This window comes from Sparus aurata, chromosome 11 (assembly GCF_900880675.1).
Source record: "Sparus aurata chromosome 11, fSpaAur1.1, whole genome shotgun sequence".
NCBI classification, from domain to species: Eukaryota; Metazoa; Chordata; class Actinopteri; order Spariformes; family Sparidae; genus Sparus; species Sparus aurata.
The window spans coordinates 32,943,742-32,971,234 of record NC_044197.1 but is presented as its reverse complement, the minus strand read 5'-3'; the positions used below and the strand labels follow the sequence as shown (position 1 = coordinate 32,971,234).

Below are 27,493 nucleotides of genomic sequence, written 5' to 3'. Positions count from 1 at the left end.
TACTGCTTAACACTGACGCCAATGTAAACGATGCATAGAAGTATGTTGGCAGTGACAGTTACAGTATGTTGAAACAGACATACATAAAGGGAGCACAAATGATCCTTTAGTCTGCCGTGGTGCACCACTATCTTTCCACAGTAGCCTGCAATACACCAACCAAACAATGGAAAGATGGGCCTGGATGGAAAGTGTTCCTTGTGTTTTTTAGTAGCCACAGCAGGTGATGGTGGGACAAGGGTATTCAGTTGGTTGCAACCTGGAACCGCACTGCTAAATGCCATCAAACCCAATACACTAGAATTTTTTAGGTCCATATGGTCCAGACGACAGCATGAGGAATCACTGGAGATTTGCCTCAATAAAGTAAAACTTGTGAGAGATGTCACTTCATTTATCCTTCGAAAATTCTTAAGTGTAAGGTTTTGTTTATACATCATGACACTGTCTTACAATAACTATGCAAAATAATGAAAATGTAATATACAAATAAATAGTGCTGGCTCAGGTTGCTGTTCCATGGATATTTATGAGTTCATCCCCATCTTGCCCATAAAACATATTTTGAAAATAAATCAATTTGCATGGATATTTTGCCTCCATTTTTCAAAAAGAATGAAAACATTGTGCATCTAAAAAAAAGATTTTGCATGCCAAAAATGAATTAAAGGCTGTATTATTAGTGAAATCTGTGCTGGTGCTCTATATTTACACTTAATGAAATGCAAATATATAAGATTTGCTCCAGGTACAGTAACTGATGGTCTCTGCAAGTAAACAATGCAACAGTGCATGCAAAAATGGCTCATGCCTCATACTTACCACTGCAACTTGTACACAGTTGCATCGAGCATGTACATTACTTATACAGCATATACAGTACATTACAACCAGTAGACTTGGCTGTAAAAATATTGTTTGCCTTAAGATATTTGTTGCATTCTCTGCAAAGTTATTGTCTCTCTGTAACACTGCAGCAGAACTATATAATGTAAAATGTATATATGCTGTAAATGTTGTGATTTGTCATTCCCTTCCAAAAACATAAAAGGGTCCCTATCAGCTGTAAGATGAGAAAAGCTGGACATATGAGTGAGACGATCCTTTCAGAGAAATTCAATAACACTATCAATCTGTCGTTATTTAAATCCACAAAAGAACACATTAGCATCTTGATTGAAAATGTTTGCACATACATAACAAAATGTACAGTACAGTACAGTATCATTAAAACTTTTAAACTGCATAAAAACCAATGCAGTCGGATTATAAGATGTAACACTCCACACCATTTAGCTACTGAGAATAGCTTCAGGAGCGATGCAGCAATTAACTGATTTCACAATTAACCCCACTTTTGTGTTTCTGTTCTTACTCTCAAAAATATAATACAACTTCAAATTAGAAATGCTTTTTTAATTTTTTCATTATTATTGTGAAACCAAGACACTATAATCAAAATGTATTATCATTGTATCCCTAATGAGGACATGGCGAATTTCCCAGCCTCAGCATAAGACCATGGTGGAGATGACTAAGGGTAGGGTTCTCAACTGTACCCATGAAACAACAGTCAAAATATTTTATACAATGGTAGCTCTCCCTTTTAAATTACTTCAGGTATCATGCCAATGCTGGCATGGAAACCACTGAGCACAACGTTTTGCATCAATGTGATGAAGCACCTCAATTTGTTAGGTATTGAATTCAATGGATTAGCCAGAGCAGACATTAACATCTGGTTATCAGTGGTTTCTCAATTGAATTTCCAGGAAATATACTATATTACAATATAAATGTACATGTACCATGGATCAATAAACAACCAAGGAGCTGATTGTGGATTTCATAAAAAAGGAGGCAAAGACAAACACCACTGTCTACAGCAGGATGCCAAACTGGGAAAATGAATATCCTCAAAAACACATAAAAACCACTGAGGTGAGGTGGAGTAGGTGAACAGTTTTAGGTACCTTGGAATTACCATCACAGATAACCTGTCCTGGTCATCACACTTCACCACCCTGGTTTAAAAAAGCACAGAAAAGGTTCTACTTCCTACAGAAACGTAAAAAGACTACATTCTGGAGCATGATTCTGTCAACTTTTACAGAGGAACAATAGAAAGCATTCTGACTGGAAACATCACCAACTGGCATGTTTCAGGGACCATCTAGGATAGGAAGTCTCTACAGTTGTTGAATAAAACCACCACAACATCACTGGTACCACCCACAGAGCATCAGTGAAGGGAGATGGCTGCACAGAGACCAAAGACACTAAAAGACAACACCCACCCACCCAGCCACAGTCTGTTAACCCTGCTTCTCTCTGACGACAGATGCAGAAGTATACACTGCCATACCACCAGACTACAGAGCAGCTTCATTCCCCAGGCTGTGAGACTCCTCAATTCATTATCAACACTCCATTTTATAAATAGATTCCGCACAAAGGCCTCAAAAATTGTTTTGTTTTTTGGCGTGCAGGCGGTGGAGTGGTTAGAGCGCATGCCATAGACGCAGCCGACCCCGGTTCGATTCCGGTCGGAGGTCCTTTGCTGCATGTCACATCCCCCTCTCTCTCCCATATTTCCTATCTGTCTACTGCTTAATAAAGGTGTCTATGCCAAAAAAATCTTTAAAAAAAAAATAAAAATTTGTTTTGGTTTTTTAAACCGTTATTTAAAAATGACAATTTACCTTGTCAAAGATCACATGGATTCATTTTGCATCAATAAAAATGCTAATGTCAATGTACCTCAAAACTACATCACTCTTTCCATGATCTCATGCCAATCCCTGCACCGATGGATCTATTTCTTCATTATAATGTATAATGTACTGTCTGAAATGAATGTGGCAACTATTACTAACTATCAAAGAAGATACAGCCCTGAACGCAGTCACCTACGTAGTGATGTTCACTGCAGCATAGGAGACTGTGTTTTATGTCTGGTCAAATTGTTAATTTCTTTGATTGGGCAGAGAACCTGTTCTCAGTTTGTGAAATCTGAACACATTTTCACAGAACATTGTTGCTGATATGTGTGAAAATGTCTCCTGTGATTTCAGATGAGTTCAGTCGATGAGTTCCTGTTTGATTTGGATGAGGGTGGAGGGGTGTCGGCTGCCTCTGCTCTCCCTTCTTAGAATGTATTCGCTGAACTGTGAAGAGTCGACTCCACCACCACATGAACATGTGATCCAGAACCCCCTGAGCTGCAGCCGCTCCAACACCTGCAGTCACACACAAGGCAAACAAGAGCAAACATGAGATTTAACCAGGAGCTTTTGAGCAAGACATTCTGATTTTTTCTCCAATGGAGTGCTCAAGTCAAGAAAAGTGCCTGAACAAAGGAGGGAGCTTGTTCAACATTTAATGGCTCAATTTAAAAACATTAGATGTAGATTTTGAAAATGTTCTCTTTGGCGGCCTCTGACCGTAGGATCTGAGGCACCGCCATTTCATTTCACAAAACAAAATGGGTTGTGAGCTCTTCATTATTTCACTGCATTTTCAAAGATCAGAGCGGTGCAGGCGGACCACCCGAGCTAATGATGTGCCTCTGCTCTCATATACCTTTTTCATTCCATCATAGCATTCACATTATGTAAATGTTTTACCTTAAACTAACAGCTTCAGAATTATTTTGATGGTACAGTGACTTGCACTAGGGTGAATGGTCTCTCAGTCACACTGCCCCCCTATCGCTTGTTTCTGCACTGTCTAACTTTGGTGGGAGCAACAGAGTGTGTAATGCTTTATGGCAGTATATCAAACACAGCAACAACTAACGGTGATTTCGATTAAATTGTTGACACTGCTCGAGCACTGCAGTGCGCCCTTCTGGAGAGGGATGCTGTTTTCCGGTGGAAAGTTCGCTGAAGACTCAGATCATAGGGCTGACAATCGCGGTGATTCTTCATTAAATTTGGTGATTTTTTCAATATAGATTGCCAGAGACGGTAACTACAACACTACAATAGTTGAAAATGACAATGACAAGTTTTTAGCCCCTCATCGCATCACATAATCATCACCATTCAACTGTGGGAGCTGCCTGGCTCACTTTGCTGGGGACAGTAGCTGTTGGACAGACAGGATGACACACACTTTTCCAAGTATAAATAAAGAAACAACCTGCTAAAACATTACTGTTGTTTGCTTTTGTAAACTTGCTTTGTGGGTTGAAGTGTGGGTTCAATACTGAATTAATAATAATCCACAAGCTTCTGGTAGCTTGTGGATGAATTTTTAACCACTCCTCCTGGCACAGTCAGTGAAGTTCAACTAAATTCTTTGGCTTCCAGGCACAGACTTGTATCTTCAGCACAGTCCACATGTTCTCGATGGGGTGCTAGCCAGGACTTTGGGGAGGCCATTCCAAAACCACTATTCTAGACTGATTGATCCATTCCTTTAACACTTGTGATGTGTGTTTGGGATAATTGTCCTGTTGGAACACCCAACTGCACCCAAGAGCCAATCTTCTGCTAATGATTTTATGTTTTTCTGAATAATTTGGAGGCAATCCTCCTTCTTCATTATTCCATTTACTTTCTTTCAGCAGACATCCCGCAGCAAATTCACTGACAGCAGTACAGCCCCACAGCAGAACACTACCAGCACCATGCTGGACAGTAGGTGAGGTGTTCTTGCACTATAAACCCAAACATTCTAAGTAATTAAATAGATTAAGTAGTGTATACTTAAAGTTTTAGAAAAGTTCTACTTACTTAATTATGTCAAGTTGGTGTAACATGTTCTTCCTTTTTGAGTGATTTTAACTAATATTTTTTGATTATATTGAACTATTTTATGTATAAGTAAGCATGACTTAAAAACATCATTTAAGTACAACTTAATAGAATTAAGTAAGTACATGCAAAGAATGATAAAGTCCTGTTACATTTATTGTTTTAAATAGGGATGATTTAAAAATAAACTTAATTTATATAGCACATGCTAAAATACAATAAATCTCAACGTGCTTCCCCAAATAAATAAAATCGATCATAACAAATAAATTGCAGTCATAGCCTAAAATTTGATTGGGGCAAATGGTCTGAAATGCATTTTGGAAGACAACAAGTATATATTTTATTTAATTTTTAATATTTTTATTGGCATCAGTTTAATGAAACCTATATATTTTTTTTATTTTTACCTATGTGTTGAGCAGCTGCAGGGATAATTTTTTATTCTGAGTTAATCTCTGATTCACCCTCCGAAGCAGAAGGTGGCGCTAATGCGCATACTACACTGATTCCTTACCGCTCTTTGCAAAAAACACAGAAAAAGAAAAGTTTAAATGTTCGGTTGGCGGCCGGAAGCAACGGAAGTTTGACCTATGCGGCAGCAGCCAGGACTTACTGCAAGTTTTGAATGTTAATATTTATTCACTTTTACTTATTTAACGCCATGGATTGTGATAAAGTGAGTTTACAGCAGAGGCAAAACTCCGCTAGCCACCATGGTGCTAACTATGGAATGAATGAATGTAATGGTAAGCTGCTAGAACTAGTGAGCTAACAAACCTTATCTAAATATTCAGATGTTTAACCAGGTGTCCCGAATTGGTCTTTCCGTTTATTAAAACAATAAGACAAAATACAGCCTTATGTTATAAATAACAGGACAGACAGCATTGGTTACAGTCCATTAGCTCGGTAGAAGCTACAGGTTGTCACGTTAATGATACACTGGTGGATACATTGTTGATGTGTTTGTAGAGGGTAGACCTTCTCCAAGCCCCTGCCATTCACTGGCTTATCACGGGAGTCTTGCAGGGCGTAGCTGCTTTTCATGACAAAGATGAATAATTACACTTCAGAGGACCATATGATAATAAACTCTGAGGTCGATCGGCACGCCGGCGTATCAAAATCATGTGACCAATTTAAGATGACGTAGCAGCGAGACAGAGTCGGTTCCGATTTATGTGTTGGAGCAGCCTTTAAACTATATACCAGTTTTTAAATTGTGTTGATAGGCCAAGTGAAACCGGACCTATGATAAATAATGTACGCCGCGTTTTTTCGCTGACATTGCCATCACCCCAGCCAACACGTCCAAGTGGGGCCCACATGAGATTTACTTGGGTTACATGGCTTTTGACTGGGCAAAGTAGCAACTAAAAGGCAAGACAAAGTACAAAGAAAAAGGCAAAGTTCAAATCAAACATGGAATAATCAAAACCAAAACCTACCATAACAGGATTTGAACATGGACAAGAGCATGGACGTAGACAGGGGCTGACAAGATCAAACAGAATACATCCAGAGTACATACAATGACCAGACAAGGAGTGAGGGGAACACAGAGACTAAGTACACAGACACTGATGACAAGACGAGGAACAGATGAGGTGGACCGACAGGTGAGATAACGAAGGGGAGGAGCACATGAGAACATGAAGGGAACAAAGCAATAGACAGAGGGAGCCAGAAGGAACATAGGAAAAAACACAGGAGAACTTAAAGGACACATGAGGGCATGGGAAAAACAAGACACAAGACAAGATACATAGACACGGAAATCAAATACACGAAACCACAAGACAAAACCAGACACAACACAACAACCAAGAATCTACAGTCATGACAGTACCCCTCCCTCAAGGGACAGCTCCCAGATGTCCCTCAAAACTTAAGTCAAAGTGAAGCAGGGAGGGTGGAGGGGGGTCAGGAGGAGGGCCAAGGTCCAAAACAGGAGAGTGGAGGCAAGGACTGGAACCCACTGGAGGCCGGGGGCGTGGGCTGGGGCCCCCTAGAGGCCGGCGATGAAGACGAAGACGTAGGCGTTCTGGAGGCCGGCGACGAAGACGAAGGCGTTCTGGAGGCCGGCGACGAAGACGAAGACGTAGGCGTTCTGGAGGCCGGCGACGAAGACGAAGACGAAGACGAAGACGAAGACGAAGACGAAGACGTAGGCGTTCTGGAGGCCGGCGATGAAGAAGACGTAGGCGTTCTGGAGGCTGGCGACGAAGGCGAAGGCGTGGGCTGGGACCCACTGGAGGCCGGCGACGAAGGCGAAGGCGCGGGCTGGGACCCACTGGAGGCCGGCGACGAAGGCGAAGGTGAAGGCGTGGGCTGGAACCCACTGGAGGCCGGCGACGAAGGCGAAGGCGCGGGCTGGGACCCACTGGAGGCCGGCGACGAAGGCGAAGGTGAAGGCGTGGGCTGGAACCCACTGGAGGCTGGCAGCGAAGGCGAAGGTGAAGGCGTGGGCTGGAACCCACTGGAGGCCGGCGGCGAAGGCATTCTTGAGGCCGGACCACTGGCTGGGAAAACCTCCTGGGTCTTGGCCGGACCACCAACAGGGGTTTGCAGGGAGCTGGTGGCCTGGAAGCTGATGAACGGTGGCTGGCAGTGGACGACCTCGGCCAGGCCTCCGACCGAGGAGCTGGCACTGGACTTGGCACTGGCCTCGGCCGGTCCTCCGATCGGGGAGCAGACACAGGACTTGGCGTGGGACTCGGCCGGACCTCCGACCGAGGAGCAGGCGCTGGACTGGGCGTGGGACTCGGCCGGAGGTCTGACCGAGGGGCAGGCACTGGATTCGGCGTGGGACTCGGCCGGTCCTCCGACCGAGGAGCTGGGACAGGACTTGGCGTGGGCCTCGGCCGGTCCTCCGACCGAGGAGCTGGGACAGGACTTGGCGTGGGCCTCGGCCGGTCCTCCGACCGAGGTGCAGGGACAGGACTTGGCGTGGGCCTCGGCCGGTCCTCAGACCGAGGTGCAGGGACAGGACTTGGCATGGGCCTCGGCCGGTCCTCCGACCGAGGTGCAGGGACGGGCCTCGGCCGGGCCTCCGACCGAGGAGCAGGGACAGGCCTTGGCCGGGCCTCCAACCGAGGAGCAGGGACAGGCGCCATCAGGTCCGCCGACTGAAGGCCACAGGCAGGAACAGGCGCCATCAGGTCCGCCGACTGAAATCCACAGGCAGGAACAGGTGTCGACCAGGCCGCCGACTGAGGGCCAAAGGCAGGTGTCGACCGGGCCGCCGACTGAGGGCCACTGGCAGGTGTCGACCGGGCCGCCGACTGAGGGCCACTGGCAGGTGTCGACCGGGCCGCCGACTGAGGGCCACTGGCAGGTGTCGACCGGGCCGCCGACTGAGGGCCACTGGCAGGTGTCGACCGGGCCGCGGACTGAGGGCCAGCTGGAACCGTTGTCAGCCATGCCGTCGAAGGGATGGACCAGCTGGCAGGTCGGACTGGGCAGCCAACATAGGAGCTGGGAATCGAGCTGGGGCATGGTCTGTGGCCGGAGCTGAGGCATGGTCTGTGGCCAGAGCTGAGGCATGGTCTGACGCCGGAGCTGAGGCATGGTCTGACGCTGGAGCTGAGGCATGAGTTTGGGCCCCAGAGCCTGACTTCAGGGAGCCAGGACGTGGACGGGCTCGTCGCTTTCTCGTTGGGGCCTTGTAGGCCAGCCGGGTTCCCAAGAAAGGGGACATATCAGGATTGGCAGATACTGAGGTTGAGACTGAGGCCTGGGCTGGTAGCCGAGCTGCGGCTACGGCATGGGCTGGGGCTGGTAGCTTGGCTGTGGCTGTGACTGTGGCGTGGGTTTCGGTTGGTAGCTTTGCTCTGGCTTGAAAAAAAAGGTTGCTAGCAGCAATTTGACGAGCCCTGCTAGCTGGATTTGTCATGAAGTCTTGGTACCAGCGAATAATTTCCAGCCAATTAACTGCTGGGTCCATTTTAGGTCTGGTCATTCTGTCAGGCAGGGGGTTAAAGGGAAGACTATGGAAAGGGGAAGGTGGACCCAAATGCAGTAACACGAGAGGCAAGGATATGGGGAAACAAAAGGCGAGCTTTATCTAAAAGCTGAACACAAAAACAGAAGCAGACAAAACGGGGGCAAGAGGCAAAGTAGCAAACAAAAACAGCGAGGCAAAGTAGCAACTAAAAGGCAAGACAAATTACAAAGAAAAAGGCAAAGTTCAAATCAAACATGGAATAAAAACCAAAACCAAAACCTACCATAACAGGACTTGAACCTGGACAAGAGCATGGACGTAGACAGGGGCTGACAAGAACAAACAGAAGACATCCAGAGTACATACAATGACCAGACAAGGAGTGAGGGGAACACAGAGACTAAGTACACAGACACTGATGACAAGACAAGAACAGGTGAGGTGGACCGACAGGTGAGATAACGAAGGGAAGGAGCACATGAGAACATGAAGGGAACAAAGCAATAGACAGAGGGAGCCAGAGGGAACATAGGAAAAAACACAGGAGAACTTAAAGGACACATGAGGGCATGGGAAAAACAAGACACAAGACAAGATACATAGACACGGAAATCAAATACACGAAACCACAAGACAAAACCAGACACAACACAACAACCAAGAATCTACAGTCATGACAATGGGCTCAGAGTGGGCTTTGAAGTGGGTTGGTGTTGGGCCCCACATGGGCATCCCAGAAGAATATACATGGGCGAGAGATGGACATCCCAGTTGGTCAGCATATATGGGAACTAGATAGGTCCCAACTGGGCCAAAAATGTAATTGTTATAATATTGTTATATTATTGACACTTAAGGTGTCATCAAAATGTTTTGGTATTTCAGCTGCTATAATGTGAGGTAAAGAAAAAAAGAAAAACATGAATAAACTCAACCACAGCCATAAAAATCCTATCTGCTCTTTTAGCCAGTGCATTTTTATATAAACTGTGCTCGTGTGTGGCGGGGGTTGTCATGGAGATGAGTCTACCAGCGGGGTCTGTGATTGGCTAAACTCTTTGTTATCCGCGAATGGTGTTTCCGTTTCCGCTAGAACACTTGCAATTTGGCAATCCGTGATCATCGGGAAAACAAGCAAATGGGTCAGTTTCTCCGTCTTGAAACCATTTTGCAAAATAAATTACCATTTGAATAAAGGCGAAGACACGCTTCCATATTTACGTGGATAACGTCTCTCATTTTTTCATTTTCGGTTTTTCTGTTATGGTTTCAAGACGGAGAAAACAGACCCATTTGCTTGTTTCACTGATTTTGTTTTTTTAAACAGAATAATGAGAGAATGAACCATACACGGATTATGTTGCAGTTTTATTGTATTTATTGATGTATTTATTTACGATTTATTTATTTAGTTTGTCTTATCACAATTTAAATTTTTCAACATAACATTTTAATGCAATCTTCTATTCTAGTTAATTATACAAAATGTTAAACTGATCCTTATATTAAAAATAGAATCAGGTGTTAAACAAATAGAAAATAAAGAAATATATAAAATCAGATGGCAGTCCACTCCCACACCACTTAGCATCAGCCTCTGTGTTGTGCGGAGTGCATGGGAGAGAGAGGGCCAGTCGGATATTCATCTGGTTTATTCGTAGGTGCAGACCTATGCCATATACCATGACAGAGAAATGACAAACATTATTTTTAGATATTTATTTCACCATATGTAACATCTAAATAATACACTTTCTCCCTCTCTGCTTATTCTGGATGTCAATTACAGGGAGTTTGAAAAGAAATTCCCTCACCAAAGACATAACAAGAAAGGATGCGGAAAAGGCAGTGTCAAAATGGCTGATTGGTGCCAGGGACAGGGGAGGAAAGGAAACCATGCCATGAGAGCACATGGAGGAGAGCAAAACCTGTAAGTCCCAAAATATGCAAGATATAAATGACAGAGACAGTGCTCAGTGCTTTTTCTACACTCTACTTTTCATTTTTTTATAGTGTTTGCTGTGTTCATAATCACGGTGTGAATTTTGGCATCAAAACAAATACATCACTTAAAGGTTTAAAGATATAAAAATTAAAATATATTTTATATTTATAGTTTGGAATGATGTTTGCTACAAGAATGATTTGTTGTTTTGCCATTTTAAGTTTAAATTTCATGACAATTTAACTGTGTTAGACTCATATCGCTACAGTATGTAGGCTGAATAGGGTCTATAAATGTCTTAAATTCAATTTGGAGCACCCTTGAGATACTTCATAGATCACAATAATCAGCTATCTCAAAGCACTAATAAATGAGGTAAGGTCCTTCTTCATCATTTTTTTTCTTTTCAAAGGGCCGTTGGAACAGGAAGGACACAGGAGTAGAAGACCATCATCATTACATAGCACACATACACACATTACACTGTTTTTTCTATATTTGTTGTTGAATAATCTGTTTTCCTTAGAAATTTGCTTGGCCCCTCTCCTTTTCGTTATAGTAGCTTTTTAGTCTTCTAATCTTTGTTTTATTCTTCAGTTAGACTTCCTAATGTATCATCACCCCTATTCAATACCAATCTCATTACCAACGCTACTGTATTGAAAAGAAGCATCAACTATCTATGTTCTTTGAATATATAAAAACATCTGAGTTTTACTTTAACACACTTTTCTTTACTAAACTATATTTTATGTTATTATATGTGTATATGTATACATATATATATAACTGAGTTTGGGCCTATCACCAACTCATGAAAAATAAAGGCATGGGATAAACTGTTTTTGCCCACATGGGACCTATATGAAGCCCAATAAGGGCCCATCACCAGTCCATATAAGGGAAAATCTGTGGGACCCACATGGGGAAAACCCTGGTTATGCCCATGTGGGACCCATATGAAGCCCAGCAAGGGCCTATCATCAGCCCATCAGGGCTGGCACATTAGGCGCCTCCACGGAAACTGAGGACAGATTTAGCTGGACCCCAGTTGGGCAGCCAGGCTGGGCCCCACATATCAGCCCTGGTGGAGCCCACCTGGGCCCAACATGAGTGTCCTGGCAGGCACGTTTGGTGCAGGAAGAGACAATAAAAACAGGCTTTTCTCATGAAGGTATCCGTAAGCAGGAAGTGTCCTGTGACACCCCTGTTCCTATTGGTGGTAAAAGGCACCACACCAACCAATCATAAAATTATATGTCAAACCAGGTGATTTGGTTGCTGAGGAACAGGGGGAAGTTGTGGAAGTGACAGCGTCAGTGACAGTGATGGTGACAGCGATAGAGATAGCAAGTCGTAGAGTTGAGAGATTTGTGACATATAGCATGTTTGGAGTGTATAATTAGTGTGTTATGTAGTGTTGGGTGTAGTGTGTTTAGTGCATAGTGGAGTCGTTTTTTTTAGTTTATTGACTCAGAACAATGAGGCCACTGCTGAATGTGGTGCAGGCAGGGAGGAGATGAGGAGCCCTGAGCCTGAGGCATTGCCTGCATTTAAATGTAAATTTTAAACTGTAAATTTCAAAAACTTATGCACAAATTTAGCAAACAACTATTTATTCTTGCAAGTGATAAAAATGGTTCATTAATCATATTTGTGGTTTTCAACTTTTTCATACTCGGATTTTATGTTTATTGTTTTTGTGTGTGATATGTTTGGGAAAAAAACCTTTTCAGTAATGTTAATTTTGCCTGAGTGCTTTAGTAGCTTGACACTTGATCAAATGAAAAGATCATTAACAGGGAAAATGTATAAATGGAAGTATCTATAATTTGACACTCTTTGAATGCTTTTAGGCCTAATTGTTCAGTTGCTGATCAGTTTATGCCTTTGCATCCTTCTGTTCCAGTTGCAAGAAGTTAAGACAGAGTTAAGAAGATAACTGGAGATGTGATAAAGATACCAGGTAATCCAAAGAATGAATTCTTCTATCAACCACCCCTCCCCTCCCTTTAAATACCAATAACCTCAATTTTTTTCCTCAGACAACGTTTTAGTGTGGTAACCCTATATCATACACACCCCCACATACACACATCATCATTTATTCTACTTGCCAGTTTGATCAAAATAAAACTTTTTGCTGTATTCAATTCAACAAATCATGAATGTGTTCTGTTCATAAATACCATCTTCCTAATTGATATTTAATCTTTGGCACTGCACAGATCATATTTTACTTAACTTTGTATTTGCTTGCAAAAAAGAAAAATGATTGGTCTAAAATTGAGTCCAAAATTCCATTCAAGATTTGTCTTAAAAACATGTAAAAAAGTTTACTTAACCTCTTGTCCATCTATAGACACAACACATTGTTTTGAGCAAAACATGTTGTCATTTTAAAGCATAAGTATAAGCGATTCTGCTTCAAAAGTTTTAGATGGTGGTCTAACATGTGTCATTTTTTTGCCTTTTAGGTTGCTGGTTCCAAAATGATCTGGACGTGTAAGTTGTGCACAGCTCCTTTAATGTCCAGAATACAGTTATTTAAACACTACAGGCTGCACCACAGCCACTATTCCAGAATCAGCCCTCTTCCATGTCTCTATACTGATTGCATGTATACATTTCAGACATTTAATCCACTGTGTACTCATTTGTCAAGGTATCACACAGCACAACCTAGCCGTTGTACAGAGCAGAGTCAGGGGCCTGTGTTTTTTGAATGCCCTTTATGCACATTTCAGCAACCCTTTTCTGAATCAGCTGTTTTCAGTCACCTCAGAAAGCATGTGAAAAGTCATGAAACAGTGACATGCCCATATAAGGATTGTAGCTATAGCACAAATGTGTACTCATCATTCAATTGTCATAAAAGTAGAGCACACCAAGCAAGTCTTGCATCAGACTTTCAAACTGATATTGTCAGTGAGGATCCCCATAATCTTCAAGCCAGTATGTCTGAAGTAACTAATGATCTGCACCAAGAATGCCCAGGCCAGACCACAGAAGTGGGGAATGGTGATCAGTGTGACACTGGCAGTCTAAGAAATCAACTGAAAAAAACGTATCTTCCTTATTCCTAAAGATGCAGGCTATCCTCCATGTCTCAAACACCGCTTCTCAGGGAATAGTAGACCACTTGAATCAGATCTTCTCCTTATCTGAGCCATTGATCAAAGAGGCAGTTAATGACACACTGCAAAGAAATGGTAACACTATTGCAGAACCTACACTGAGTCAAGTTGTTGCCGCTGTCATGGACTGCAATGTTCTCTCTACATCAACTTCTAAAGGTGCCGAGTTGAGTTCATCCAAGCGCAGAAAAGCCTTTTTTGAGCACAACTATCCTTGTGTTATGCCAGTGGAGTATCAGTTGGAGCAACCTGGACATACCAGCATGTATGTTTCTATCCTTTCAATGATTCAAGAGTTGTTTAAAAACACAGACATTCTTGACAAGATTACTGAAACAAATACTGCATCTGGTCAATATGTATCATGCTCCAATGGCTCTCATTTCCTTGAAAATGAGTTACTGTCAACAGGAGGTCTCATCCTACCACTCCAGCTATATATGGATGACCATGAAATTGCCAATCCGCTTGGCACATCAAGCAAAATTCACACATTTTGCGCTGTATATTTGGTCCTCGCTAATGTGCCACCAAAATACAGATCAGCATTACATGCTATACAGCTAGCAATACTGGTAAAAGTGACAGACCTCCGTAAGAATGGATATGCAGCTGAACTTGCTCCATTGCTGCATGATCTACATACTCTGGAAAAAGACGGTGTCTACATCAAAAGAGTTGGTCAGAATGTCAGAGACACTGTCTTTTGTGTTTCTGCTTACAATTTGGCGGCTCATGGATTAGGTGGCTTTGTAGAGTCATTTAGAGCAGGCCATGTTTACAGATTCTGTATGGGCTCAGCTGAACAGTTTCAAGTTACTGAAGTCAGAGAGGGAAAGTTCCAAGAAAGAACCAAAGCCAGCCATGACCCACATGTACAAACTGCTCAAGAAAGTGACACTTTGAGCACCAACTTTGGTGTTAAAGGTGGCTGTGTCTTGCATGAGTCCCTGGATTACTTCCATACAATCACAGGGTTTCCTCCTGATACACTCCATGATCTTCTGGAAGGTATCGTTCCCATGGAGCTTGCTCTTTGTGTTAAAGAGATGATCCGGCTGATGTACTTCACTTTTGAGTATTTGAAAAACAAGATTACATCATTCCCATATCAACACACTGATAAAGTGGATAGACCTCAGCTACTTCCTAAAATGTTTCTTTCTCGAGGAACGACATGAAAATGCCACTCTGCTCCGACTAATTCCATTGCTTGTTGGCAGTGTAGTACCAGAGGGTGGTGAGACATGGGCAGTTTTGATGGAGCTGAATGAGGTGGTAGAGTTAGCATTGTGCCCATCCATTACTGATGAAACCTTAGACTATTTTCTGTGCAAAATCATTGATCATAGACAGGCATTGCTAGAGGTTTTCCCTGAGGTTAGGCTCCGTCCTAAACATCATTATGTGGAGAATTATCCTGCTCTAGTCAATTGCTTTGGGCCCCTGTTGCACGTTTGGACCATGCGGTTTGAGGCCACTCACCACTTTTTCAAAAAAGTGGTGCATGACACTCAAGACTTCAAAAATATTTTGAAGACAATGGCAGTCAGATACCAACACGTGATTGCATATCATCTTGCTGCACCATCATTTTTCAAGCCAAAAACTCAGGCATCCAGGGTTGACTCTGTTCTGGTTTCAGCTCTACCAGAGGTTGCTCAAGTACACATTAGAGAACAAACAACTAGTGACACAATCTACGAGACACCAAATGTAACTATTGATGGCACAGACTATGTCTTTGGAATGTTTCTGTCTGTAGGAGTTAGCGGTGGACTGTCATTGTGAATCACACCGCATCTTTTCTGTGTCGGAATTATGGCTCCTAGTATGTAGAACATAAACGGTCCTATGAGCTCTCAACTGCAGACACAAGCCTGTCGATCCACCTGCAGTCTGGTCTGAACGATACAGTCCCTCTCTCAGCATACCAGACAATGACAGCTTGCTGCTGCTGACCCCCAAGCATTTCTTTCAAGTGAGACAGAACTGAGCTCAGGTAATAATGAAGTGTTCTTTTATATATCAGTTATTGTGTCTTTATTCACTCTCTGTGTAATTAAGCAATTTATAAGCTGTATATGGTACTCTTTAACAACCTGATATTGTCTTTTCATTAGCACAATGGCAGCTGCATCCCCACAACCAATGATTCTTCGTGTTGTTGAGCCAGACAAGGCTAGAAAATTAAAACTTGTCAGACAGGGTTAAAGGGGTAGACTATGGATAGAGGAGGGTGGACCCAAGTGCAGTTACTCATGGAACGGGAGGCAGGAGTGGGGAAACAAAAGGCGAGCTTTTATTTTACAAAAGCTGAATTCCACAAAAACCAAGAGCCATGAAACAAACTAAGTCCAAAGACCAAAAACCAAAGTAGCAAAGAAAACAGTACAAGAATGCATGAAGAAAAAAGGTAAAGTACAAATCAAAACCAAAGTTCAAATCAAAAAATGCTAAATGCAAAACTCAAATCCAAAAACACATACTGTGGGGGAACAAGGAACAGACAGGAGCAGGCACATGAACGGGAGCATGGACACAGACAGAGGCTGACAAATACAACACCAACAGAATACATACAATGACCAGACGAGGAGTGAAGGGAAACACACAGACTAAGTACACAGACACTGTTTACCAAACGAGGAACAGGTGAGGAGAGAAAGGAGGGAGGAAGCCAGGTGTGTTAACGAACGGGAGGAGCACAGAGGAGCAGACCAGGAAGGAACAAGGCAGACAGACAGAGGGAGACAGAGGGCAGACCACAGGAAAAACTTAAAGGCACAAGGCATGAAAAATCCAAACATGACACAACACAATAAACACAAGGCAAAATCAGGAATCATGACAAAACTCAGCTCATGACCCGCCTCTGTTGATGCACTGATCAACACTATAAAAGAACAACTGGAAAGTGACCTTGACTTCGATTTGCTTTATGAAGATCCAGACTTTGACGGGAAACTTACTTCCCTTACAGACATTGAGTAATTACCACAAAAAGCTGTTGTGCACATCTCACTTCCACAAGACTCCAGCTCTATTGCATCTTCTGTTCTACTTTCAGATGTGTTATCTTCAGAGCGTCTCAACAGGTGGCCTCCAAGTCCTTTTCCAGTTCCCACATTTGCATTTGATGTTGAGCTGAAACTTAGCAATGGAAATGATGGAAAACGCCGACAGTTCGTTGTGATGACCTGCCGAGCAGTGAATGAGCTCATGGCCCTCTGGCCTGCTCTCAAAATAGAATCTGAGGTAATATGGATCAGCTCTCTCTTTGAAAGTGAAAATTGTGATTCTCACTCATTTGGCCGCTGTTTCTGCTTCATAAATGTGTGCTAGATTCTTCAAATTGAACTGTTTTTTAAGTGTTGTTGCTGTTTTCTCCTGCTGTTCTTTCAATGTAGTTGTATGCAGAGTTCCAGCGGATTACGAATCAGAACCTGCCTAACACATTCTATGCTGAGCTTGACCGCCATCTTCCTCGACTGATGTCCTTATGCAGACAGAGGGCATCAAAAACTGGGAATATAGCAGATGCTCTGGCTGAAACTTTAGGAAAATTCAGGAAAATCTCCTGAGGAAGGCATCCAGGGGCCATCCGATACAGATGCCCGTGCCACCTCAGCTGGCTCCTCTCAATGTGGAGGAGCAACAGCTCTTACTCCGAGCTCCTCCCGGATGACAGAGCTCTTCACCCTATCTCTAAGGGAGCGCCCCGCCACCCTGCGGAGGAAACTCATTTCGGCCGCTTGTATCCGGGATCTTATTCTTTAAAAAAATGTTCTTTCCAAAGTTCATGGCCATAGGTGAGGGTAGGAACGTAGATTGACCGGTAAATCGAGAGCTTCGCCTTTCGGGTCAGCTCTTTCTTCACCACGACAGACCGATACAACGACCGCATTACTGCGGCAGCTGCGCCGATCCGCCTGTCATCTCGCGCTCCATCCTTCCCTCACTCGTGAACAAGACTCCAAGATACTTGAGGCAGGAGCTCTCCCCCAACCCGGAGGGAGCCTAACAGATTCTACTGTGTATTATGTAAACAGTTCATCAAAATACTAACATGTTTTAGGACTTTGACTTTGTTTAGTCTACCCATACAGTTTTCGTGTGTGGTCTGTTTTCTTTCTCCTCACTACAAAGGAACTGTATTGGTGTTCAGAAAAACATTTTCCTGTAAATGTCCTTTAGCTTGGTTTCAGTCTCTTTCACCAGATTCTCTGGTTATTTGTGAAGATTTGATTCATGTGTGCAGAACATGGATCTTGTGTTTTTAGTCTCTTCCAATGAGACCCAGGTCTCCCTTGTAAAAGAGTTATTCGAGTTCAATTGGACTTGGTTAAATAAAGATAAATGATATGTCATCTGTTCTGTTCCATGTGTTAGTTTGTGATTAGTAGCTCTTTTTCATTCATTCAGGACGAGTCTGATGAGCCAGGGCTTGATGGTATTGCAGTGGGCCTCCTTACTGTCATCAGTGACCATGACACAAGACCAGTTCACTACCACCCTGTGAGAATCTCTGTTGTCATTGAAAGTGATGCCCCGGTCAGCCTCCCCAATTTTGACAATGCCTTCCTGGTAGTCTTTGGACTGTTCTATGCACTACTACACTTCAGCTATCCCAAAGCACTGACCAACACTTTTGATCTCACTCAAAAGATTTTACTTGGTCTAGAAAGCGGTAAACTGTCACCCAGGTTGCAGACCCTCAAGAATGACTTGATGATGTAGAAAGTCATCTGAAAGAAGGCTGCAGGGTGAAGCATTATACAAGGCTAGTTTAAAGTTATCTACAGAATTTTTGTAATTTCATCCAAATTGCTGTTGCCTTACTTGGGAATTAGCCAGGAAACTGTTTTTTCTTTTATAGCTGATAACGAAAAAGATAATTTAATTTGTGTATTTATTATAATTTATTAGTGTTTTTGATTATTTCCTTACTATCTGATTAGTTGTTTGGTCAATATCAAGTTTGTAAGAACCTTTTTTAGTTTGTTAAATTCAATTTAATTGAGGCAATCAATTTTGGCGTTTGGAGTCACATGTCACATGACAACACAAACTAATAAACATTGAATTTGGTTAACATAAAATGGTGTGGTTGTCTGCTTATTTTTTAAAGTTCTGTGAACTTATTCCAGTGGTCTCCAGTGGAAACTGTAATTCAAATTAACTGAAAATAATTGAGTTGCCTTAACAGAAAGCTGTAAGTCATATTAACTGCAAATATTTGAGATGAGCTAAATTAGCACTTTAATTTAATGGTTATCAAAAGGTACAAGAAGCAAGTCATCCAACCTTTAAGTTCTGGAAAATTTTGACTTTTGAGTTCATCAACTCAAAAAAAAATTGAGGCAATCGATTGCATCAAAAATTTTAAGTTTGGAGTCACATGTTTTTAAGTAAACAAACTCAATATATGTGACTAATGTGTGCTTAAAACAATGACAACAAAAACTAATAAACATTGAGTTTGGTTAACATAAATGGTGTGGTTGTGTACTTATTTTTTAAAGTTCTGTGAACTTATTTCAGTGGTGTTGAAAACTGGAAACTTTAAGTCATATTAACTAAAAATAATTGAGTTGAGCTAAATCATCTCTTTAACTGTTATAAAAATACTTTTGAGTTCATCAACATAAAAGAATTGAGGCAATCGATTGCCTCAATTCTTTTGACTTATGGTAACTTACTCTGGTTTACAGTGTGGGGTTAAAGGCCTCGCCTTCACTGCTCCAAACATATTACTGCTCATTGTGGTCAAACAACTCAATTTTTGTTTCATGTGACCACAGAGTTTTCCTCCAGAGGGATTTTTCTTTATCCATGTGATCAGCAGCAAACTTCAGTTGAGCTTTAAGGTGCTGTGTCTGGAGCAAAAGCTTCTTTCTTGCATGTCGGCCTCTCAGCTCATGTTGAAGTAAAACACACTTGACTGTGGACACTGACACCTGTCTTCCAGCAGCTTCTGATTTACTGCTGACTTGCTTTTGGTGGTTTTTGGTTGACACCTGACCATCCTGACCAGTTTCCTCTCAGCAGCAGGTGATAGTTACTGTTTTTTTTATGATTGTGGCAGTGACACAACTGTGCCTTGCACTTTATATTTACAGTTGTTTGTACAGTTGATCTTGGGACCTATAACTGCTTTGAAATGGCTCCAAGTGACTTTCCTGACGTGTTCAAATCAATAATGCGCTCTTTAAGAGCTATGCTGAGTTTCTGAGACTTGCTCATTGTAGTGTTTGTGGCTGAGTCAACGGCTGTATCAAACATGCCCTATTAAAATGGGCCCATAAAAGTCACCAGCTGTTATCAATCAGAATCACTCAGAAGATGTTCAGAGACCATGATACGAAAATGTGATTTACACAACTTTCTGTAATCACAAATATTGATTGTTCAAGTTAGTGTATGTATATTTTTTGATCCATGGTCACATTTTCAGAAGACCTTTAATAAATTAATTATTTAACAAAACTTTTTGAATGGTTTTTGTGACAAAGTGGCAAGTGTTCCACTCATTCCATCACAGAAAAAAACAGCGCTGTAAAAATCATTGGAACTCAAGACTGCTATGATATACTGTATTTTACTGTTGTATTAGATAGATACCACATCCCAGCTGCAGTTCCACAAACAACAATTTTCATAGACATCAGACCTAATTTTGAAACATGTAAATATGAGCTGTTTATTGTACACTTCAGTTTCGTTTCGTTTTGTTTTCTTCCGCTTTCTCCATGAGGGTCGCGGGTGATGTTACCGCTTTGTACCATCACCCGCGACCCTCATGGAGAAAGCGGAAGAAAACGAAACGAAACTGAAGAATCCTCTGGGGGGCCAGGGTGTACAATAAACGGTTCATATTTACATGTTTCAAAATTAGGTCTGATGTCTATGAAAATTGTTGTTGTTGGATTCTTCAGTTTCCCAGTTAATACATTTAATGTATGTATTTAAAGTAATCATGATTTTCATGTAAATACATTTCTGGTTAGTCACTATCTATCGCCAAATAAGGTGCCACAATTATGATTTAGCCTATTGCCCACTGGTGAAAGCCCTTGCATGAGCTTTAGTACCAAAGATGTACACGAGGTGTCAGTCGCGACTTTCCCGGAAAATATCACAAGAGTTAGTGACGCAGTTAGTGGAGCGTTAACACAGTAGTGGTTGGCCAGAGAGTAGGTGGTTTGAATGTGACATAACAGTTTTGTTTGTCCTGGTCTGTGTTAATGTCTGTTAAGGGTCATGGCTGGAAAAAAAAAAAAAAGAAAACACTAATAACAGCGGACAATGAAATGGAGGAATGAATGGAATTAAATGTTATGGAATCATGGCAAAGCTGGCAACTGATCACTGACAAACAAGATAACAATGAATCTCTGCGAAGCAGTGAGGTCCAAAAGTACACCTGCAATCGCCACTTCTGGAAATCTTCAAGCTAGCCACATCAACATAAGACCATACACTGAATATAGAAAATAAACTCCAAAAAATCCAAACGGAACTCATGGCTCCAAAGAGATCTTGTCAATATTAGGCAAATGGATGTGCCCAATATTGAAAGATTATTGTATGTATTGTATTATTATTATTGGCCTTCGTATGGCTTACTGATAGGACAGCTTCGGGGATGACAGGAAAAAGGATGATGACATGCAGCAAGGGCAGGACTTGAACCCAGGGCCGCTGGAGCGAGTACATAGCCTTATTACATGGGACGCCCGCTCTACCAACTGAGCGAATGTTATGTATGTATTATATATACTAGTGCAGTGCCCATAAGAAAAGTGTATTCCTATAAAAAAGTGGGAGGTTAAGGAGCTTTTTCATGGATGGCCAAATGAGGCTGTGTTTGAAGGTGGGGCTTCAGGGATATTTAGGTTTGTTGTGAAATCCGATATTCCAGGGTATAATTGGCTGTTTTTGACTATTTTTGATTTTGCCATTATATTTCATCTTAAAAGCTATTTACTTGGTGTCATTATTTTCAGCACAACCTCACATGTGTGACTGTACAGTTATTTTTTTTTATTTTGACATACTGTATTAACACAGTTGACCTAAAATCACAAAAAACCCATGAAATCCGAGTAGAAAAAGTTAGATTGTTTTACTGTGAAAACCACAAATATGTTTAACAAACCATTTTTTTTAATTATTTTTTGACTTATAATGCAAATATAAATTGTTGTTTATCTAAATGTGTGCATACATTTAAAAAATTTACAAAGTTATATGTAACTATTTACATTTAAATGCAGGCAATGCTCAGGTCTGCCTGTGCTCCTTCCAGCTGAATGAAGAGCTGGACTGCCTGCTCCACATTCAGCTTCTCCTCATTATTCTGACTCATTAAACAAATAAACGACTCCACTACTCACTAAACACACTACACCAAACACTACATAACACACTAACTACACACTCCAAACACGCTAAATGTCACAAATCTCTCAACTCTCACACACACCGACCGTCGTTGCATGTCAATCTAGCGGCTAGCCAGCTAGCTGCTAGCTAGCGGCTAGCTACACACGAACATCCACAGATTCCGAACATTCACAGATTTGTTGTCCGCACGTCTCCGGATCTCCTCAGACCCGAACAGACTCGGTCCGGACTCGTTTAATCTCATTAATCCACAACAGTCAGTTTAGATGCACAGAACAGAACAGAACGGGACCGAACCGCCGGCAAAATCCCGGTCCAGCTCGCGCCGCTGCAGGTATAAATCTGCTTGTTTCTTAAGGTGGGGGGTCGCGGTGGGCTCTGCAGTGATTGGCTCTGGTGCGCGCATGGCCACGGTGTGCAGTGATTGGCTCTGGTGCGCACGTGACTGTAGTGGCTCCGGTGGACAATGCTCGTGGAATTTGTAAAGCATTTATGAAATAATTTATTAACGGTATCATTGCAGTCCAAACAAATGCGAAATAGCACACCCTTGAACCACGCAGCAGCCATGTTGAAACTCTCAGGTCAGTCTGATCCTGATCCGCAGAGATATTTGAGGAATACACACACACACACACACACACACACACACACACACACACACACAGACAGACAGACAGAGGTTATTTGCTTTTATAGAGAGATGGTGTTTTTATCTGACTTACTAGTGCCCTCTCCAATGATCCTATAAAATCTATTAATTAACTCAATATACATTACATTTGGAGAATAGAAACAATTATATTAATAAAGTTCTCCTCAAACCAAGGCCTGTGGCCCAGGCCCTCATAAATTACAAGCATAAAAGAAATGGAGGATATCTCTGGAAGTACAACATCTATATATTATACTTAAAATAAACAATCCTGGAATCATTCAATAGGTAACAACTGATATTTTGACAGAGATGTAAGCACAAGCATACATGCCTAAGATTCTCCTTCCATCTAACAACATTTTACGATTATAGACTGAATATCCCCTTGCAGTTACATCCTAAAACCTCTAGAAAATCACTGAACAGCATCTGAACATTACCTGACCAAGACTTACTAGTGGTCTGTTATTGTGACTGAGCCATGGCTATGCTGCACACAACAGGCTATAAGGGGATATCTTGGGATTCCATTGGTGTTGAAATTGTTTTTCTAATATGCTTTTAGCTGAGCTTCTCTTTAAGTGGGTATGATACATGACTATGTTGCTCTATGGTTAGCGTGTACTTTTGTGGTGTTTTTTTGCTCGATGTGCCACTAGATAGGAAACATGGTCAGTGAGTTTAAGAATGGTGGACACATATGTGAGGAAGTTCCTGTGTTCTCAGTGCCTCTTCAACAATATAACGCACATTTCTGCTAACTGCTGGGCTGTTGCATCAAAGATAGGGACATTCCAACATGGGTTCTAACCACATGCTGTCAGAAAAAAACTGATCCTGAGAGAGAAAAATCAGCCACTACTGTCTGATCACTTAAAAAACACTGGCGTTGAAAAGTTTAATGTTTAAAATCAGAGTGTTTTTTGTACCTGGACAGAGTTAAGGTGGCAGTAGCCATTGAGTGGAAAGCGAATGATTTGCTTGGAGTCCTGGATCCAACTGGTGATCAGGGAATTGGACATGATATCTTTCACCTCAGGAAAAACCTCCTCAATCACATCCCGGTGGGCACTCACACTGATCCTCTCACCAAAATCTGGAGCCACATGAATCACAACACACTCACACTCCAGACACACCCTCCTGCATTCTCGCTTAGTCCTCCAGTGCTCCAGCTCTGCCTGTAGTGGAGCCAGCTTGAAGAAACTGGCCTCTTCATACAGCAGGGAGTATTCCTGCAAACACAGACAAAAACACAAACCATAGATATTAAAACAAGGTCTGAGGCACATACACATGGATAGAAGAAACAAGGAAAAAAAAGAATGGCTAATAAAATTGCTTGATCACTATAGATGTAGATGAACAATTTATAACTGATGACCTTGTGTCAGTGTGGAGAGGACTGCAGAATGTCCCCATCAACTGGTCATACTACACTAAATCCTGCAACACCTCGACTCGGGTGATAGGCAAGGATCCTTTTTCTGGACTCAACACAATCCCAGAAGTCCTCCACTCCCAGCTCTGTGCCAGCCTCCACCTGTCTATTAATAACAGACAGACTGACAGTAGACAGACAGTAGGCACATCCAGCACATGGACAGTCAAGGATGTGTGCTATTCCCACTGCTCTTTACACCAACAACTGCAGCTAAGACACATTAAAAACTTCTAAAGTTTGCAGACAACATCGGCTTGTTGGAACCAAGCTGGATAAAGGGGACAGACACAGCACAAGTGAGACTTATTTAGTGTCTGGGCAGATACTAGAAATTAGTATGTATTGTATGTTCATAAGCTACATTTCTTTATGAGATTTTAGACCATTGAATCATATTTGCTGCTAGTTTTACATTGTTAAACACTGTTTAACAACATTTCCCTCCATTTTCATTTAATGTAAAATATCTAACAAATATTTACATTTAAAGTGAACACGTCTTTTAAGACTGTTTTCCTTCTGGTCCCTTCTTTATGTGGTGGTTTCCTGTTTTAATGTATTGATTATCAATTTTGATATTTAACTTTAATAAAATGCTATAAGTAATTATTCATTTATAATAACCACACCTGCCCTACCTTTGTTACCTGGCAGGTTTCAAACATTCAAACAATGAATTATGAAGGCCAGTTTTGTAACAGGTTGGCATAAATATTTCTCCCGCCTTCTGTGGGTGCATGTGTGCCGCCCAGTTTCAATTGGCTATTAGGGATGTTCATGCCTACAAGACTGCTTCTATAATTCAGTTGAATGTTAAAACGTTAATGTTATTAATTGCTCAAAGTACTTAGTTTAATGACATGTTTTGAACAAAGGTTTGCATCGTTTCATCAGTAAAGCTGAACAGCTCTGCATGCATAATGTAGAAACCACATCTGTTTATTTGTCTGTCTTTTGGGCTTCGTCAGGTCTCCTGGATGGCAGTATAGCATTTTCTTTATAATCACAGGTGTAGGTAATCAGGGGAGCATGGAGTGGAGGATCATGCGGTTTTTGCCTCTCGCTTGACTCACTCATCTCACTCTGTTTTCCAGCAGCATCACTTTAGTTTCTTTTTGCATTAATTTGGTCAAGATTTTGACTTTTTTTTTGTCTAATAAATGGGAACATCACCCGAACATGGACAAGCACATGGACAATTGTTTGTTGAGTGCGTCAAAAACAGTCTCCCACTCCCATGACGAGTGACTACAGGAGGGCAGGATAGTCGCTATACATGACGTGTTACATCATATTACATATAATAAGCTGGACATGTACAGTATCAACCTGTCATTCTGTGTTAGCCTAGGAGTTGCATTTTATCAACTTAGTCAAAACACTCAAAACAAGTAACTAAGAGTTACAACACAGGAACAGAAGCAGCAACTGTGTGTGCTGTATTCATTTAAACAATGTCATGTCCAGGCTTTGTGCACAAAGTAACTCAGGAGTTTCTGCTCTGACATTCTCAGTGGCATAAATCTAAATAAATACAGAGTGCACAGCCGCAACTTTGAAGAAACAGTCAGCCTACAAAAGCATTCACACTCATCATTTTTCCACCTACACCAAAAGTGTCCTGTGCCAGACTTTACATGAGGTTCATGGGGATAAATGGAAACCCATTTTATTCACCCGGGTAAAGAAGGAAAAAATATATTGCTGTTTGAAATCATTACTTTTAAAGAAAAAGCCATAATCATGAGATAAAGGTAGAAATTAGCTAAAGAAAAAAGTCATTAGTATGAGATATAAAGTCAAAATTATGAAATAGAAATTCAAAATTACAGGGTGAGGGAGCTGAAATAGCCCACTACAAGACAATGAAGACATTGTAAATACACTGTGAGGATCCTCTATAGGTCAATAAATGAAACTGATGCAGTGTTCCTTAAAAATGTTTATTTGAAATTGTAAAACATTTTTAAACTTAAACATCCTGGTCCGGTGGTGCTGAAGGCGGTCCTGCTGCTTCCTGGTCCGGTGGTGCTGAAGGCGGACCTGCTGCTTCCTGGTCCGGTGGTGCTGAAGGCGGCCGTGCCGATTCCTGGTCCGGTGGTGCTGAAGGCGGCCGTGCCGATTCCTGGTCCAGTCGTGCTGAAGGCGGACCTGCTGCTTCCTGGTCCGGTGGTGCTGAAGGCGGCCGTGCCGATTCCTGGTCCAGTCGTGCTGAAGGCGGACCTGCTGCTTCCTGGTCCAGTCGTGCTGAAGGCGGACCTGCTGCTTCCTGGTCCGGTGGTGCTGAGGGCGGCGCTGCCGATTCCTGGTCCAGTGGTGCTGAAGGCGGCCCTGCTGCTTCCTGGTCCGGTGGTGCTGAAGGCGGCCGTGCCGATTCCTGGTCCAGTCGTGCTGAAGGCGGACCTGCTGCTTCCTGGTCCGGTGGTGCTGAAGGCGGACCTGCTGCTTCCTGGTCCGGTGGTGCTGAAGGCGGCCGTGCCGATTCCTGGTCCGGTGGTGCTGAGGGCGGCCCTGCCGATTCCTGGTCCAGTGGTGCTGAAGGCGGCCCTGCTGCTTCCTGGTCCGGTGGTGCTGAGGGCGGCTTCCTTCAGACACAAAGGGACCATCAGTCAAAACATCAAACATTGCTCTTCCCTCACGAACCAACTGCAACTTTTGTTTCTGCAGCTCCAGTCTTACAAGTTCAGTTCCCTGCTTAAATTTTCTCCAAAGACAATTCCTTCTCTGTCTCCAATTTCATACGTAATTCCAGCAACTCTTTCTGCCGCTCAAAAGATAAACCTGGACCAAAACCAAAACCCGCGACAGGCGGAAATGAATCATCACTCACCGAAGCAGTTTCTTTTACAGTGTTCAAAACCTTTATTTTAAACAGATGCACCTTCAGATTCGCCCTAACGGCCTCCTTAACTCGTCTGTCACCCACATCAACTTTATAATAGTCGACCAACTTTAGTAACTGATCCCTCGAACACTCGTCCAAAAGCTGCTCTCCAAAAATTTCTTAACAATTTCATCCATACCTATAAGCTTGCGAGAGAAGACCAGAAAAAAATAATAATAATACAAAGGGCTAAACCCACCTGTGTGCTTCAGTTTGGAGTTTCTCCGCTAGCTATCTGCCTGACCACAACTAACTATGATAACTCCCCCCTAGTCTTCATGAGGCGTAGTGGCAGGTATTTACGCAC

The 27,493-nt window shown here is 42.3% G+C and overlaps 2 protein-coding genes across 6 annotated transcripts in view; one reads left to right on the top strand and one right to left on the bottom strand.

Annotated features, from left to right (window-relative positions):
* Nucleotides 1-17,551, top strand: part of LOC115591154 (transcription initiation factor TFIID subunit 4B-like) — a 75,686-nt gene extending 58,135 nt beyond the window's left edge. Inside the window, exons 18-23 of the mRNA XM_030432885.1 lie at nucleotides 4,571-4,647; nucleotides 10,499-10,639; nucleotides 11,067-12,620; nucleotides 13,132-13,159; nucleotides 16,862-17,049; nucleotides 17,202-17,551. Of these exons, the coding sequence (XP_030288745.1) occupies nucleotides 4,571-4,647; nucleotides 10,499-10,639; nucleotides 11,067-11,097 (249 nt within the window). The 3' untranslated portion in view covers nucleotides 11,098-12,620; nucleotides 13,132-13,159; nucleotides 16,862-17,049; nucleotides 17,202-17,551. The remainder of the gene's footprint in view (nucleotides 1-4,570; nucleotides 4,648-10,498; nucleotides 10,640-11,066; nucleotides 12,621-13,131; nucleotides 13,160-16,861; nucleotides 17,050-17,201) is intronic.
* LOC115591153 (uncharacterized) overlaps nucleotides 2,583-27,493 on the bottom strand; it is a 64,552-nt gene continuing 39,641 nt past the window's right edge. For 2 of the 5 annotated variants that reach the window (XM_030432881.1, XM_030432883.1), the window contains 2 exons: nucleotides 23,985-24,093; nucleotides 2,583-3,239 (listed from right to left, as the gene is read on the bottom strand). In XM_030432881.1, the coding sequence (XP_030288741.1) occupies nucleotides 3,025-3,239; nucleotides 23,985-24,093 (324 nt within the window). In that variant the 3' untranslated portion in view covers nucleotides 2,583-3,024. Of the gene's footprint in view, nucleotides 3,240-22,748; nucleotides 22,797-23,787; nucleotides 24,094-27,493 lie in introns of all 5 variants that reach the window. The other 3 variants (XM_030432878.1, XM_030432880.1, XM_030432882.1) reach the window with 3 other exon arrangements.